Source organism: Anabrus simplex, chromosome 5 (genome assembly GCF_040414725.1).
Source record: "Anabrus simplex isolate iqAnaSimp1 chromosome 5, ASM4041472v1, whole genome shotgun sequence".
Classification (NCBI taxonomy): Eukaryota; Metazoa; Arthropoda; class Insecta; order Orthoptera; family Tettigoniidae; genus Anabrus; species Anabrus simplex.
The window spans coordinates 54,658,668-54,674,153 of NC_090269.1; the positions used below are offsets into that span (position 1 = coordinate 54,658,668).

At 37.4% G+C, this 15,486-nt stretch overlaps 1 protein-coding gene across 3 annotated transcripts in view; it reads right to left on the reverse strand.

Annotated features, from left to right (window-relative positions):
- Nucleotides 1-8,117: 8,117 nt before the first annotated feature.
- Nucleotides 8,118-15,486, reverse strand: part of LOC136873735 (pyroglutamyl-peptidase 1) — a 37,112-nt gene continuing 29,743 nt past the window's right edge. For all 3 annotated transcript variants that reach the window (XM_068228017.1, XM_067146896.2, XM_067146897.2), the window contains 2 exons: nucleotides 14,916-15,148; nucleotides 8,118-8,501 (listed from right to left, as the gene is read on the reverse strand). In XM_068228017.1, the coding sequence (XP_068084118.1) occupies nucleotides 8,309-8,501; nucleotides 14,916-15,148 (426 nt within the window). In that variant the 3' untranslated portion in view covers nucleotides 8,118-8,308. The remainder of the gene's footprint in view (nucleotides 8,502-14,915; nucleotides 15,149-15,486) is intronic.

Genomic DNA, 15,486 nt, shown 5'->3' on the forward strand with positions numbered 1-15,486 from the left:
ATCTCTGTACCTGTAGGAGATATTTTCACGATTCGTTTTTCTTTGTGCTTGTTTGAGCATCTAGTTTTGAAAAACGCCTCAAACCATGGTTTCCCAAACCTTCTCCCTGGGGACACTACCATATGCCTTTTCTATATTAATGAAAGTCATAATCAGATCCTTTCCCTATTCCCAGTTCTTTTCCATCAGCTGTCTCATGCTAAAGATTCTTCCACTGCTGAAGCCATATTGTTCCTCTTGTAACTCTTCTTCAATATTTCTTCTTCTTTCTAATACCCTTGCTGAATACTTCTAGCTGAATTGTTCGATGTGTGTAGTGTGAATGAGCTTATTTTCATAAAAATTAGAAATGTATTTGCTAGTTATAGGTTTTCACTATGTTTCCTTCTTTTATTATGCGGCCAGTATCCAGTAATCGGGAGACAGTGGGTTCGAGCCCCACTGTCGGTAGCCCTGAAGATGGTTTTCCGTGGTTTCCCATTTTCACACCAGGCAAATGCCGGGGCTGTACTTTAATTAAGGCCACGGCCACTTCCTTCCAATTCCTAGGCCTTTCCTATCCCATCGTCGCCGTAAGACATATCTTTTTCGGTGCGACGTAAAGCAAATAGCATAAAAATAGCTTCTTTTATTATTACTAGTGTTCATTTTAATATTACTATCATGTTCATTTATATTGTCATGTTGTACATTCTAGAATTATTTCTTTTATTACTATCTCCATATTTGCTATTAGTACTAATATTTGTTGTATTTAAAAAAATTATATGTGTGTTAATTATTTTAAATGTTGTGATTGAGTGTAAGAGAGGGCCTTGAGCCCTAACTTTGCCACGAATAAAGACAAATTACTTACTTTCCAGTATATTAACTAGCTGTGATATAAGTGTGATTCCTCTATAGTTACCACAAACTTTCTTGTCCCCTTTCTTAAACACCGGCATTATTATCCCTTTTTTTTCCAGTCTTCTGGTACACATTTGCATTTCCAAATACACATTTTGTAGTCAGTACAACCATTGCATACCAACAGGTCCAACAACCTTTATCATTTCCACACCGATTTCATCCATCCCTGTTGCTTTTCCCATCTTCATCTTTTGTTCTGCTAACTCCACCTCCAGCATTGTTATATCATCCTCTGCTGTTGAGTCCTCACACTGTATTGCTTCTGTCTCCCCTGTACAGTTGTTCACATTCAATAGCTTATCAAAATACTCCTTATGTCTTCTTTTTATCTGTTCTGGGTGTGTTAACAACTTCCCATCTCCCTTTTTCACTAGTTTTGTGATAACTCTTTCTGTCCTCTTACTTCTTATAAGTTCATACTGCATCCTTTTACTGCCACTTACATCCACTTCCATTTTTTTGTGTAAATTCTTCCCAACTCTTCTTTTCTTCTCCTACCACCTTCTTACATCTCATTTGCTGTTGAGATACTTCCTTTTGCTTTCTTCTGTGTGATTTTGAGATATAAGTATCCCCTTGAACAGAATTCAACTCCTTTACTTATTTTCACACACCCCCGTTAAGTCTCTTTTCCGAAAAGAAAAAATGTGTGTTCCTTTATTTTTAAAGGAGATCCCAAAATATCAATTTTCATGTCTGTAACATCTTTAGCTTTTATAAATATTCTCATACAAATAATTCAACTATTTTTCAATTCTTTCACCCCCTTAAGTGGATTTTTCAGAAAGAAAAAAAAGAGTGTTTCTTTATTTTTAAAGGAGATTCCAAATACCAATTTTCATGTCTGTAACATCTTTAGTTTTTGAGATAGAAGTATCCTTATACAAAGAATTCAACTAATTTTTCAATTCATTCACCCCGCCCCCCTTAAGTGGATTTTCCAAAAACAAAATATTACATTTCTTTACTATGAAAGATGATTCCAAATACAAATTTTCATGTCTGTAACGTCTTCAGTTTTTCAGATAAAAGTATCCCCATTAAAAAATTAATTTTTTCACTTCCTTTCACCCTACTCCGTTAAGTGAGCTTTCCATAAACAATAAATATGTATTTCTTTGTTTATAAAGGAGCTTCCAAATACCAATTTATCACAACTGTAACATCTTCAGTTTTTTAGATATGTGTCCTCATAAAAGGAATTCAACTCCTTTTCACACACAGCCCCCAAGGTGATTTTCACCCCAAAAATGTGTGTTTCTTTATTTTTGAAGGAGATTCCAAATACCAATTTTCATGCCTGTAACAACTCTAGTTTTTAATAGATATAAAAAAACACACACACACACACATCCCCCCTTACTTGGATTTTCCTAAATCAAAGGAATACATGTTTCTTTACTTTTAAAGGAGATTCCAAATACCAATTTTCATTACTGCACCATCTTTAGTTTTTCAGATATAAGTATCCTCATACAAATAATTCAAATCATTTTTCAATTCTTTTATCCCCCCTTAAGTGGATTTTCTGAAAAAATACGTATTTCTTTATATTTAAAGGAGATACCAAATACCAATTTTCACGACTGTAACATCTTCAGTTGTTGAGACATCAGTATCCTAATAAAAATAATTCAAGCCCCTTTTCAGTCCTTTTTACCCCTCCTCCAAGTGTTTTTTTTTTCAAAAATAGAATAATACATGTTGCTTTATTTTTAGAAGAGATTAAAAATACCAATTTACACTCTTTTTTTTTTTTTTTTTTTTTGCTAGTGGCTTTATGTCACACCGACACAGATAGGTCTCATGGCGACGATGGGATAGAAAAGGCCTAGGTGTTGGAAGGAAGCAGCCATGGCCTTAATTAAGGTACAGCACCAGCATTTACCTGGTGTAAAAATGGGAAACCACGGAAAACCATCTTCAGGGCTCCCGACAATGGGATTCAAACCCACTATCTCCCAGATGCAAGCTCACAGCTACGTGCCTCTAACCGCATGGCCAACTCGCCTGGTATGTTAAGTTTTTGAGATATATTGCATATATGCTGATTTTTAAAAAATTCACATACTCTTTTTTAGTTCCCCTTAGTGGATTTTCTGAATACAAATTATCTATGTTTCTTTACTTTTACAGAAGATTCCAAATACCAATCTTTAAGTCTGTAACATGTCTGAGAGATACTGTAGATATAATCTTTCTAAAAATTCACCTCTCTTTGCACTCATGTTCACCCCCACCACCCCCCCCCCCCTCCATTAATTGGATTTTCAAAAAAAACCTGTTTCTTTACTTTTAATGGAGATTTCAAATTCCAATTTTCATGTCTGTAACATCTTCATTTAATGAGATATAAGTATCCTCATAAAAAGTATTCAACCCCTTTTCACCTTTTTTTCATCCCCGTTAATGAAATTTTCCTAAAACAAAAAAAAATGTGTGTTTATTTTGAAAGGAGATTCCAAATACCAATTTTTACATCTGAGAACTTTAAAGTTTTTGAGATACAGGTATACTCATTTAAACCATTCAGGTGGTGGTGGTGATTATTGTTTTAAGAGGAAGTACAACTGGGCAACCATCCTCTATATAACACTAATCAGGGAGAAAAAATGGAAGGGATCCGACACTTCGAAAGATGAAGATATCGGCCAAAGAAAGACAAGGGCCACGAAGGGCGTGAAAATGAAAGACTCCCTAGCCCTCGCAAACCTAATAGCGTCGGGGTCGGAAAAGAACAAGAGTTGACCAAGGGAGGTCGGATAGGATAGATGAAAGTGAGGAGCCTGGCACAAGTAAGTGGAAGCAATGCCAGGACTCGGCTAAGGGCCCCGTGGTCGCCACCCCACGCTCCAAAGTTCAGAGCCCCTGAGGCCCCTTTTAGTCGCCTCTTACGACAGGCAGGGGATACCGTGGGTGTTATTCTACTGCCCCCACCCACAGGGGGGTTAAACCATTCACACCCCCCTTTCACCCCTTTAGCAAAGGGATATCAAAAAATCCTCCCTTAGTGAGCACCTACACTCTATTATAAATGTATCCCCAAAATTTCATTTCTTTATGTCCAGTAGTTTTGGCTCGGCGATGATTAATCAGTCGGTCAGTCAGTCAGTCAGTCAGGGCATTATTTTATATATATATATATATATATATACATTACATGGAATATAATAAAATAGTGGGTAAAATAGATGGACTGGTTTCATGGTTAAGATATGTTGATGATATCTTTGTTATTATCGATCAACAAGATGTACAATCTGATGGATTATTAGAATATTTAAATACTTCCGTGGAATGAGGCATACTAGGGAAATAATAATAATAATGTTATTTGCTTTACATCCCACTAACTACTATTTTAAGGTCTTTGGAGACGCCAAGGTGCCGGAATTTAGTCCCGTGGGAGTTCTTTTACGTGCCAGTAAATCTACCGACACGAGGCCGACGTATTTGAGCACCTTCAAATACCACCGGACTGAGCCAGGATTGAACCTGCCAAGTTGGGGTCAGAAGGCCAGCGCCTCAACCGTCTGAGCCACTCAGCCCGGCTACTAGGGAAATGAGGGGTGCGGTAGTTTCCCGTTGCTTTCCTCATGAGCCATAAATTGCCAAGTCCACTGAAATGCATGCACCAACCGAACTTATGAGCAATATTTTCATACCATTCATAACACAGACTGGCTGGATAAGGAATGGTATTACTAGCATCGCTCATACCTCGGTCACTTTCATATTGTCAAAGCCAAGAACAAATTTATTCTGGCCCATACCAGAAGACATAGTGTAAACACTACAACTTGCCAGCAAAGGCATATACAAGATAATTTTTAATTCAAATAAAATTGTCAGGTATTTACAAATTGACATGCCAAACACGTAAGCAGCAATACACTGGACAATCAGGAAAAAGTTTGGCTATAAGATATAAGGAACATGTTACTGCTGTTAAACATAGAGAGGTATTCAGCAATGGTAGAAAATAATAATAAATTCAAAGACATTAATAGTGACATGGAATTAATACATTCGGCCCAAAAAGGTAAATTCACGAACATTTTGGAAAATTTAGAAATTTATCTTGCACGGAAAAATAATTTTGATCAGAGTTAATTGAAAAATTTACAGATGAAAATCCTTTATGTAACCGAGAGTTTATCATTTAGGGAAGAAAAGAAAAACAAAAAAGATTTGAAGATTTTGAATTTATTTAAGAAGTGATTCTCATTTAACACCATCTTAATACAGTCGAACCTGCCCTATCGGACACCTTTATTCAGCGGACACCTCCCTACACAGATATTTTTCCACGGAACCGATTTTATTTTACATGACACATGTAAAATTTAAGCAGACACCTCAAATTCCAACAGTGGACATCACCATTAGTCGTGTCCACTTGTATTAATACGTTTTAGGACATGTTATTTATTTATACGTATTTTTTTTACAATTTATTTTACATCACACCGACACAGATAGGTCTTATGGCGACGATGGGATAGGAAAGGCTTAGGAGTGGGAAGGAAGTGGCCGTGGCCTTAATTAAGGTACAGCCCCAGCATTTTCCTGGTGGACATGTTCTTTACACAGGGCTATGTCATTCTTTCTCTTAAAATAATTCTGCAAGACAACTAAGACCATGGTATTTACACTGTCCATTGTGCTTTTCCTAAGGACTGTTCACCAGGAACAGGTAAATGACTTCCACAAGACAACTCACTAAAGGTGACAATTCATTTACTTCTAGGGAGATCAGCAGTTCATCTACTAGTATGTCTCCTGAGGGCCAATCTTGTTCAGATTTCTTAAGCCAGTCTGGTTACTCCCATCATTTCATTGTCAATAGTTTATCTGTTTGGCATCCTCTTGAAGCAAGATCCGCAAGGTTTAGGTGGCCAGGAATGTGCTGCCACAATTCAGGCTTAGGGTTAGACTCTGGATTTATTTTACCTGGCTGTTTACAAACAGAGTCCAGTTGTCTTGCTTCTGGATCTATGTCAAAACGGGGAGTGGAGTCTGTTCAGAAATTTAAGTCAGTACCTTTCAAATCAAGTGTGCCTAACATAGACTTACACAACCTACCTCCTACTAGTGCAGCAATCAACTCCTGTCAGGGAATGGTGACTGCCTTAATGGCAGCTACTCTTGCTTCAGCTGTCAGAAGACTTATCTTAACCAAACCATTGACCTCCAATCTTAAGAACATAGTTGCAAGATAAGCTAGTTTACTGGCATCATAGAAGATTTGAACACTTACACTGAAGTTGTCGGTAGCATAGTGGAAGCGACAGGGAGTTCCAACATTTTAAGAAGTAAAAGGCCTTGGTACCATGTCAAAAATTCCATTCTATTATCTGTATCAACCACCTCATTCCACTCTTCCAAAGATTTTTTAGCAACAGTCTGGGAATTAACAATGCTATCTCTAATAGGGTCAAAGATCTTCTGGGCTACTCAAAGAACTGTTCTTTTCATCACCTCACCTAGCAAAAAATTGTCCAATCACTTTAATTTCAATGATAATGTATCAGAAATTGTATTCCAGACTAAACCTAATACCACAACCTTTATGAATCCAGTAAAGCTATTGTGGTTGGACTGCCATCACTTTAATGAATTTACCATTTTCCATTACCTTACAAGCCTCACTGGTGAATTGTTTTAATTCAGATACAGACCCAGTACTAGTTACCAGATTATCTACATAAAGGCTTCATTTCAGTTCCAGCATAAACTCACTGTTGTACAGTGAGGTATGCATTGTTTGACTGACATGATAATCAAGAACTGTTCTTAGGATGAAAGGGCTACATTTCAATCTGAACACCAACTGCTGATGTTGAAAACTTCTAACTTTGGCCCTGTCATCCTTATCCCACCAGATGAAACAAACACTGTCTCTGTCTTCTTGTTGAATACTTATTTGCAGGAATGCTTTTTAATATCCTCTCTTTCTCTCTCTCTCTCTCTCTCTCTCTCTCACAGAAGCATAAAATACCAGATGCATTCTTGTAGTGCTGTTCTCCTTAACAACAGCTTGATGAGGTAAATAGTGTCCATAATTTCCCAGTGCCTGCCGTCGTACTTCTCAATTTCAGTTATCCCCATTTGTTCCCACTCAGCTAAAGCAGCATCGTATGAACTAAACAAATTTTATTCATGTCATTTTCTCCTTGTGGTCAACACATTCAGTGATTTAAGAAACAAACTAACTGACATGCCAAACCTTCACAATTTTCACTGATGAGCAACAAATGGAATGATCAAAGAAATCAGTGCAGCTTTGAATTAATTAATTCATAATTTAAAAAATTTACTTTACATCCCATTAACTACTTTTTACAGTTTTTAGAGACGCCGAGGTGCCAGAATTTAGTCCCTCAGGAGTTCTTTTACGTGCCAGTAAATCTAACGACACAGGGCTGACGTATTTGAGCACCTTCAAATACCACCGGACTGAGCCAGGATTGAACCTGCCAAGTTGGGGTCAGAAGGCAAGCGCCTCAACCGTCTGAGCCATTCAGCCCGGCACTAATGAAGTCAGAGTAAATGGTAGCAATTAATTATGATTATAGTTGTAAAGAGTTTTTGAAATTTGCATGAGAAAACAAAAAATTGCTTAGTTTTGCAATGTCAGTTGACAAATACATGTAGATTAGTACCAACAAATGTACCAACTTGTAAATTCTTATTCAAAAGATAGTGGGTTCAAACCCCACAGTCAGCGGCCCTGAAGATGGTTTCCCATTTTTATATCAGGCAAATACTGAGGATGTACCTTAATTAAGGCTACAGTTGCTTCCTTCCCACTCCTAGCACTTTCCTATCCCATCGTTACCGTAAGATCTATCTGTGCCAGTGTAATGCAAAGCAAATTGTAAAAAAAATAAAAAAAAAATAAAACTGTTCTTCCCCATTACATACTGACTGAACTCCCATGTACTTGAGAATGCTGAAAATGTCTGATAACTAAATAAATGAACCTGTAATTGCACCTTTTATAAGGTTTCATTTAAGATAACCAACTGGTATATAATCAAGTTTCAAGGTGTAACTAACACCTGACTAAGAAGTGTCAGGGAAATTATACAAATGAGGCAGAATAAAAATATATCAATAACTATTGCTATTACAGAGGTAGTGGTGATGGCAAGTGCATGTTTTATTTCTTGTGGAAACAGGAAGGTAGAATTAAGAAAATCTAGTATGGTCCAGTAACTTTTAATGATAATTAAACCACATTTTAAAACTTCTACATTCTTTTGAGTGATGTCAGATGGTGCCATATATGAAAGCATACCAGTTTGTGACTGTCTTAAAAGTGCTTACATTAAAACTCCTTTAACTTTAATTTGAAGGCACCTAGATATGATGGTTCTTGTAGAATAACACTGACTCATAATTCATTCTGAACAGCTAACTTACTACTATGTAATCTTATCTGGCTCAAGATGACAGTCAATATCTTTCTTACACCTTCTGCCATTTGTGCTACAGAATATGGCTTGTTGATTTCAGGCACATGGATAAAGACTGTACATGTATCATCAATGCACAGAGATGTATAATATATAAATTCACACAAATACCTGCAAAGAAAAAGAAAGTAAACATGGTGTGAAGTTTGTTGGAATAATCTACTCTTTAATTATGTTGATGCAAGATTAACATACTAAAATGGAAGTTTACATGAAAGCTGGGGAAGTGAAAAAGAAGCATGTTTCATAAGGCTTTAAGAACTGTGAAGGAGTTTTTAAAAAGAGAAGTCAAATGAAACCCCAAATGGTGAAGGGAAATGAGTACAAATTTAAAGAGAGAACTTCAAAGAAGGTAAATTCTTTTAAACTCTCTTAATAAATGTTATGTGTCATCATGAAACTTGCAAATTCACATACAGTCAAAATAATGTTGACAAGTGAAACAAATATTATTAGTACTTTCATTTAAATAATTTTTAGATTTAGCTGAACATATGTATATTTTTAAAAGTAGGAAGTATGCAAGGTATTCTGATCTTATACACCCAGCTTATCTTACAAATACATGTTCTGTATTGCCCATCAGATATTTTTCAAATCACTTCCTATATAAAATTTGATATTACACACAGTTGTGCAATTTAATTTGACTGGAAAAAATAACTTGAAAAGATTATACAGAGCAGTTTCAGTTGAAGTTATGACAGTTTTTCTTTAGATTATGGAATGATCAAATTTCATATTGAAATGGATACTTTTAATTTAATAATAATAATAATAATAATAATAATAATAATAATAATAATAATAATAATAATAATAATAATAATAATACATTTCTTTTTTGCAGCCAATGGCCAAAAAAAGAATTCACATTTATAATAAATTCACATTATTCATCTTTACAAAAGGCTGTTAGTGATTCGTGCCAACAAGTACAAATCATAGCATGATATCTTTCACAGATCTTGCCACAATGTTCACACAGTTCATGACTGGTTGATGGAACTTGTTGGTTCTACACAACTTATAATGAGAGCCATGTATGGTGAAGCATGTAACCAAGTGTGTGAGCTCATATCCTCTTCCTTGCCAGTCTTTGTACATCATTGTGTCCGTCAAGTAAAATTCATTCCATTGCCCTTAATTTCTCTACAAACTGTAGATAAATTGGCACAGTTGGTAGCAGCAGGTGATAACAGAGGCCCTCTACTTTTAGAACCTACATTTCTAACATAAGTCCTCTGGGTTTCTATAGTGTTAAACAGCACAGCAGTTACCTTAATCCTTAGATTGATTTTTTTAGTAGTGGCAACTATTTATTTTCTAGATACATACAAGGTTCGTTGAAAATATTTAAGAAAAAGCTAGGTAAACAATTATAAATAAATATATTCCAGCGATGTGAAAGTCTTTGGATACCATTAGCACTGCCTAATCTCTGGATGATGCAGAGTGAGTGATCGATTGCCTGCAGAAGGTGAAAAAAGAGTATCCTCCTAATTTGACAGTCCTGTTTCTGTCTGAAAAAGATTGGATGAAATACACACAATGAAGCAAAATGTACAAATCAAATCCAAGAATGCTCTTAGAGAGCCAAGTTTCCACACCATTATAAGTGTCCTTATTGTGTTTTGTATATATTTTCAACCAGTTCATGTAATTTCAGTGTTCCGTGTTCTATGAACACAAGACCGTTAGAGCCAGAAGTGGGAACTTTCTAAGCTCTAAGTTCTGCTTGCCAAGTGTACGTTGCATTTCAAGGTAATGTCTATCAACTCAATGATGTGTTTCCATGCAATCACCTATAGGTACATGGTTTTTCGTTATGATGATTGTTATCAGATTCCCCTTAATTTAATTTTCACTAAGAACTGATGATGACTCCAAGGGAGTCGAAACCGGTCTTCTTATAATTTAATATATTTTTGCAATGTGTTGAATGTTGGAACATCCCTCAAACTCTACATCTCCTTCTGTCTTCATACATCATCTGTTCCAGTACAGTCCCCCCATTTGTGTCCTCTCTCCTCCACATCTGATCTTACAGTCTCTGTCCAGCATTTTCTTGGTCTTCCCTGCGGTCTTCTTCCTGTGAGATTATGGTCAAAATATTTTCTGTCAGGTCTTTCCCTGTTCATTTTCATTTTCCCCGTTCTGCGTTTCTTTATGAAACTGGTAATAGGAACCTCAATACCAGCTACTTTCCTATTCACTTCATTTCTGATCTTGTCCTTTCTGGTAGTTTGGTTCATGGTTCTAATGAATCTCATTTCAGTTTCTTGGATTCTGCTGAAGTCTTTGTTTAGTAGGGTACACGTCTCTAAACCATACGTGAGGACTGGTACGAAGTAAGTGTGGTACATGATTGTTTTCGCTTTTTGTGGTATTTTGCAGTCCCAGAGAAGATTTCTGACTTTACTATAGAAGTCTGATGCTTTCTGTGTCCTGCTGAGTATTTCCTGCCTAAAAGTGTTGTATTTCGAGATTGTGCTACTGAGGTACTTGAAGCAAGAAGCTGATTCTATTTTCACTCCTTCTAGGAATATGTTTGAACTTGTTCCTTCCCTGTTGATGGTCATTTTTACTGTCTTTGTTTTGCTCATCTTCAGTCCAAAATTTTTGAATGTATTGTTCCATTCGTTAAGTTTCTTCTGAACTTCAGCTTTTGTCTCTCCCCATAAAAGCACATCATCAGTAAATACCAGGGTGTTTGGTTCACTGCCCATTTTCTTGATAGATTTTATGACCTTGTCCATTACTATTATGAACAGGAGTGGTGATAGGGCACTTCCTTGTTGGAATACTACACATACTACTTCTCAATACTACACATTATAATCTTATAGATTACTTACGCAACATTATATTTAAAAGTGTACATGTTTTTGCTCAACTGAGCCATCATCAGCACTGGAATGACGTAAAATGGGTATTGCTATTGAATAAAATATAAACAATCTGATATTGATATATATTGTTAGGTTTCTAGTGAGATAACTTAATGTAAAACATGCATACCGGTACACTTATTTATAATCATATATTAAAAAATGTATGACTCATACATGAAAAATTACAATGCCAAATTTTGTCACATGGTGAAGGAAGGGAATTCTATATGAATGTTATGGACTCAAAAAGGTTTTGAAAACTGTAAAATTTCTGACTGAAATGAGTTAATGGTTCATGTTTGTGGGTTACTGTAGTCACGTCCTAGTTCGTGAACCCTGGGCAACGGCTGAGTGGCCTAGTAAGTGGTCCTGAGAGTCGGGATACCAGTTGCTATGGAATGGGAGTGGACATCTCGGACATATTCTGAGTCCTAGCCCTCCTTGTGCTCAGGCGACTAGGACTATACAATCCACCAGTGGTCCATAACCCATTAGAGGAGAGATCCTCACTTGGACTATGTGCAAGTAGGGTAGCATCCTGCTTCATGAATTTACGGAGCTCAGAACATTTTAAGCAAGCCTCGGACCTATGGGAGTAACGGAGTTCCACTTCCATTTGACAGGCGAGGGACTCCTTGGAAACAATTTGGCGAATGAAATGGAATTTGATGGGGAGCTATCAATATTAATGGGGCTTATGGAAGAAAGAAAGTAGAACTGGCTGAGTCAGCAAAGAGGATGCATCTGGATGTGCTAGGAGTAAGTGATATTCGGGTAAGGGGAGATAACGAGGAAGAGATAGGAGATTATAAAGTGTACTTGACGGAAGTTAGAAAGGGAAGGGCAGAGTCTGGGGTAGGGCTGTTTATCAGGAATACCATTACACTCAACATAGTTTCTGTTAGGCACGTAAATGAGCGAATGATGTGGGTAGATTTGTCAGTTGGAGGAATTAGGACTAGAATTATGTCCGTGTATTCACCATGTGAGGGTGCAGATGAGGATAAAGTTGACAAGTTTTATGAAGAACTGAGTGACATCGTGGTCAGGGTCAACAGCAAGGATAGAATAGTGCTAATGGGCGATTTCAATGCGAGAGTTGGGAATAGAACTGAAGGATACGAAAGGGTGATTGGTAAATGTGGGGAAGATATGGAAGCTAATGGGAATGGGAAGCATTTGCTGGACATCTGTGCTAGTATGGGTTTAACTGCTATGAAAACATTCCTCAAGCATAAGGCTATTCACCGCTACATGTGGGAGGCTAGGGGTACCAGGTCCATAATGGACTATATCTTAACAGACTTCGAATTCAGGAAATCTGTTAGGAATGTACGAGTTTTTCGCGGATTTTTCAATGATACAGACTACTATCTGATCTGTAGTGAACTAAGTATCTCTAGGCCTAGGGTAGAGAAAGTGAAATCTGTCTGCAAACGAATAAGGGTAGAAAATCTCCAGGACAAGGAAATTAGACAGAAGTACATTGATATGATTAGTGAGAAGTTTCGAACAGTAGACAGTAAGCAGGTTCAGGATATAGAAAGTGAATGGGTGGCATACAGGGATGCTGTAGTAGAAACAGCAAGGGAATGCCTAGGAACAACTGTGTGTAAAGATGGGAAAAGGTGAACAGCTTGGTGGAATGATGAAGTGAGAGCAGCTTGTAAACGTAAAAAAAAGGCTTATCAGAAATGGCTCCAAACAAGGGCCGAGGCAGACAGGGATTTGTATGTAGATGAAAGAAACAGAGCGAAACAAATAGTTGTTGAATCCAAAAAGAAGTCATGGGAAGATTTTGGTAACAACCTGGAAAGGCTAGGTCAAGCAGCAAGGAAACCTTTCTGGACAGAAATAAAGAATCTTAGGAAGGGAGGGAAAAAGGAAATGAACAGTGTTTTGAGTAATTCGGGTGAACTCATGATAGATCCCAGGGAATCACTGGAGAGGTGGAGAGAATATTTTGAACATCTTCTCAATGTAAAAGGAAATCATCCTGGTGGTGTCGTGAACAGCCAAGCTCATGGGGAGGAGGAAAATGATGTTGGTGAAATTATGCTTGAGGAAGTGGAAAGGATGGTAAATAAACTCAATTGTCATAAGGCAGCAGGAATAGATGAAATTAGACCTGAAATGGTGAAGTATAGTGGGAAGGCAGGAATGAAATGGCTTCATAGAGTAGTAAAATTAGCATGAAGTGTTGGTAAGGTACCTTCAGATTGGGCAAAAGCAGTAATTGCACCTATCTATAAGCAAGGGAATAGGAAGGATTGCAACAACTATCGAGGTATCTCATTGATTAGTATACCAGGCAAAGTATTCACTGGCATCTTGGAAGGGAGGGTGCGATCAGTCGTTGAGAGGAAGTTGGATGAAAACCAGTGTGGTTTCAGACCACAGAGAGGCTGTCAGGATCAGATATTCAGTATGCGCCAGGTAACTGAAAAATGCTACGAGAGGAATAGGCAGTTGTGTTTATGTTTCATAGATCTAGAGAAAGCACATGACAGGGTACCGAGGGAAAAGATGTTCGTCACACTGGGGGACTATGGAATTAAAGGTAGATTATTAAAAGCAATCAAAGGCATTTATGCTGACAATTGGGCTTCAGTGAGAATTGATGGTAAAATGAGTTCTTGGTTCAGGGTACTTACAGGGGTTAGACAAGGCTATAATCTTTCACCTTTGCTGTTCGTAGTTTACATGGATCATCTGCTGAAAGGTATAAAATAGCAGGGAGGGATTCAGTTAGGTGGAAATGTAGTAAGCAGCCTGGCCTATGCTGACGACTTGGTCTTAATGGCAGATTGTGCCGAAAGCCTGCAGTCTAATATCTTGGAACTTGAAAATAGGTGCAATGAGTATGGTATGAAAATTAGCCTCTCGAAGACTAAATTGATGTCAGTAGGTAAGAAATTCAACAGAACTGAATGTCAGATTGGTGATACAAAGCTAGAACTGGTCGATAATTTCAAGTATTTAGGTTGTGTGTTCTCCCAGGATGGTAATATACAAGCGAGATTGAATCAAGGTGTCGTAAAGCTAATGCAGTGAGCTCGCAGTTGCGATCAACAGTATTCTGTAAGAAGGAAGTGAGCTCCCAGACAAAACTATCTTTACATCGGTCTGTTTTCAGACCAACTTTGCTTTACGGGAGCGAAAGCTGGGTGGACTCAGGATATCTTATTCATAAGTTAGAAGTAACAGACATGAAAGTAGCAAGAATGATTGCTGGTACAAACAGGTGGGAACAATGGCAGGAGGGTACTCTGAATGAGGAGATAAAGGCTAATTTAGGAATGAACTCGATGGATGAAGCTGTACGCATAAACTGGCTTTGGTGGTGGGGTCATGTGAGGCGAATGGAGGAGGATAGGTTACCTAGGAGAATAGTGGACTCTGCTATGGAGGGTAAGAGAAGTAGAGGTAGACCAAGACGACAATGGTTAGACTCAGTTTCTAACGATTTAAAGATAAGAGGTATAGAACTAAATGAGGCCACAAGACTAGTTGCAAATCGAGGATTGTGGCGACATTTAGTAAGTTCACAGAGGCTTGGAGACTGAACGCTGAAAGGCATAACAGTCTATAATGATAAGAGACGTTTACTGAAATAGAAATTCCAACTGACCTTCCAGCATCGCATGATAAGCAGGCTTTAACATCATGACTGGTTTTGTTAACTTGTTCCACAACTTGCTGTAGATCAAGTCCAGCTTGTTTCTTTTCACATGAGCCTTGACAACACTCACCATTTCCAGGAAACTTTCCACAAGTATCTGATTTGTAATAACCTGATTTGTGGGCACAAGTTTCAATTGTTAATTCTGATGCCATCCATGACACACCCATATGAATAACTAACTGAAAAACAGAGAGACAAATACAAATTTTTAGTTAAAGATTTGGCACTAGTAAGTATAATTTTTAAAACGATTCAAAGAAATAAAAGGCGATAAAACCATCAACCCATAATTAAAAGACAAAAGACTAACTAATCAAGATGAAGACTCAAAAGAAACATGCAAAGAATGACCTGAAAACAATTACTGTATGGATATTATATCTTAACCAGTAAGAGAGGAAGGGTAGGAATGTTTCATTAAGGTGGCAAGGAGCTCTGAAGAATATTACATCTGAGAAGACAATATATGGACACCCAGTCTGCAAGACATCATTAAAAACTGCCCAAGCCACTCGGG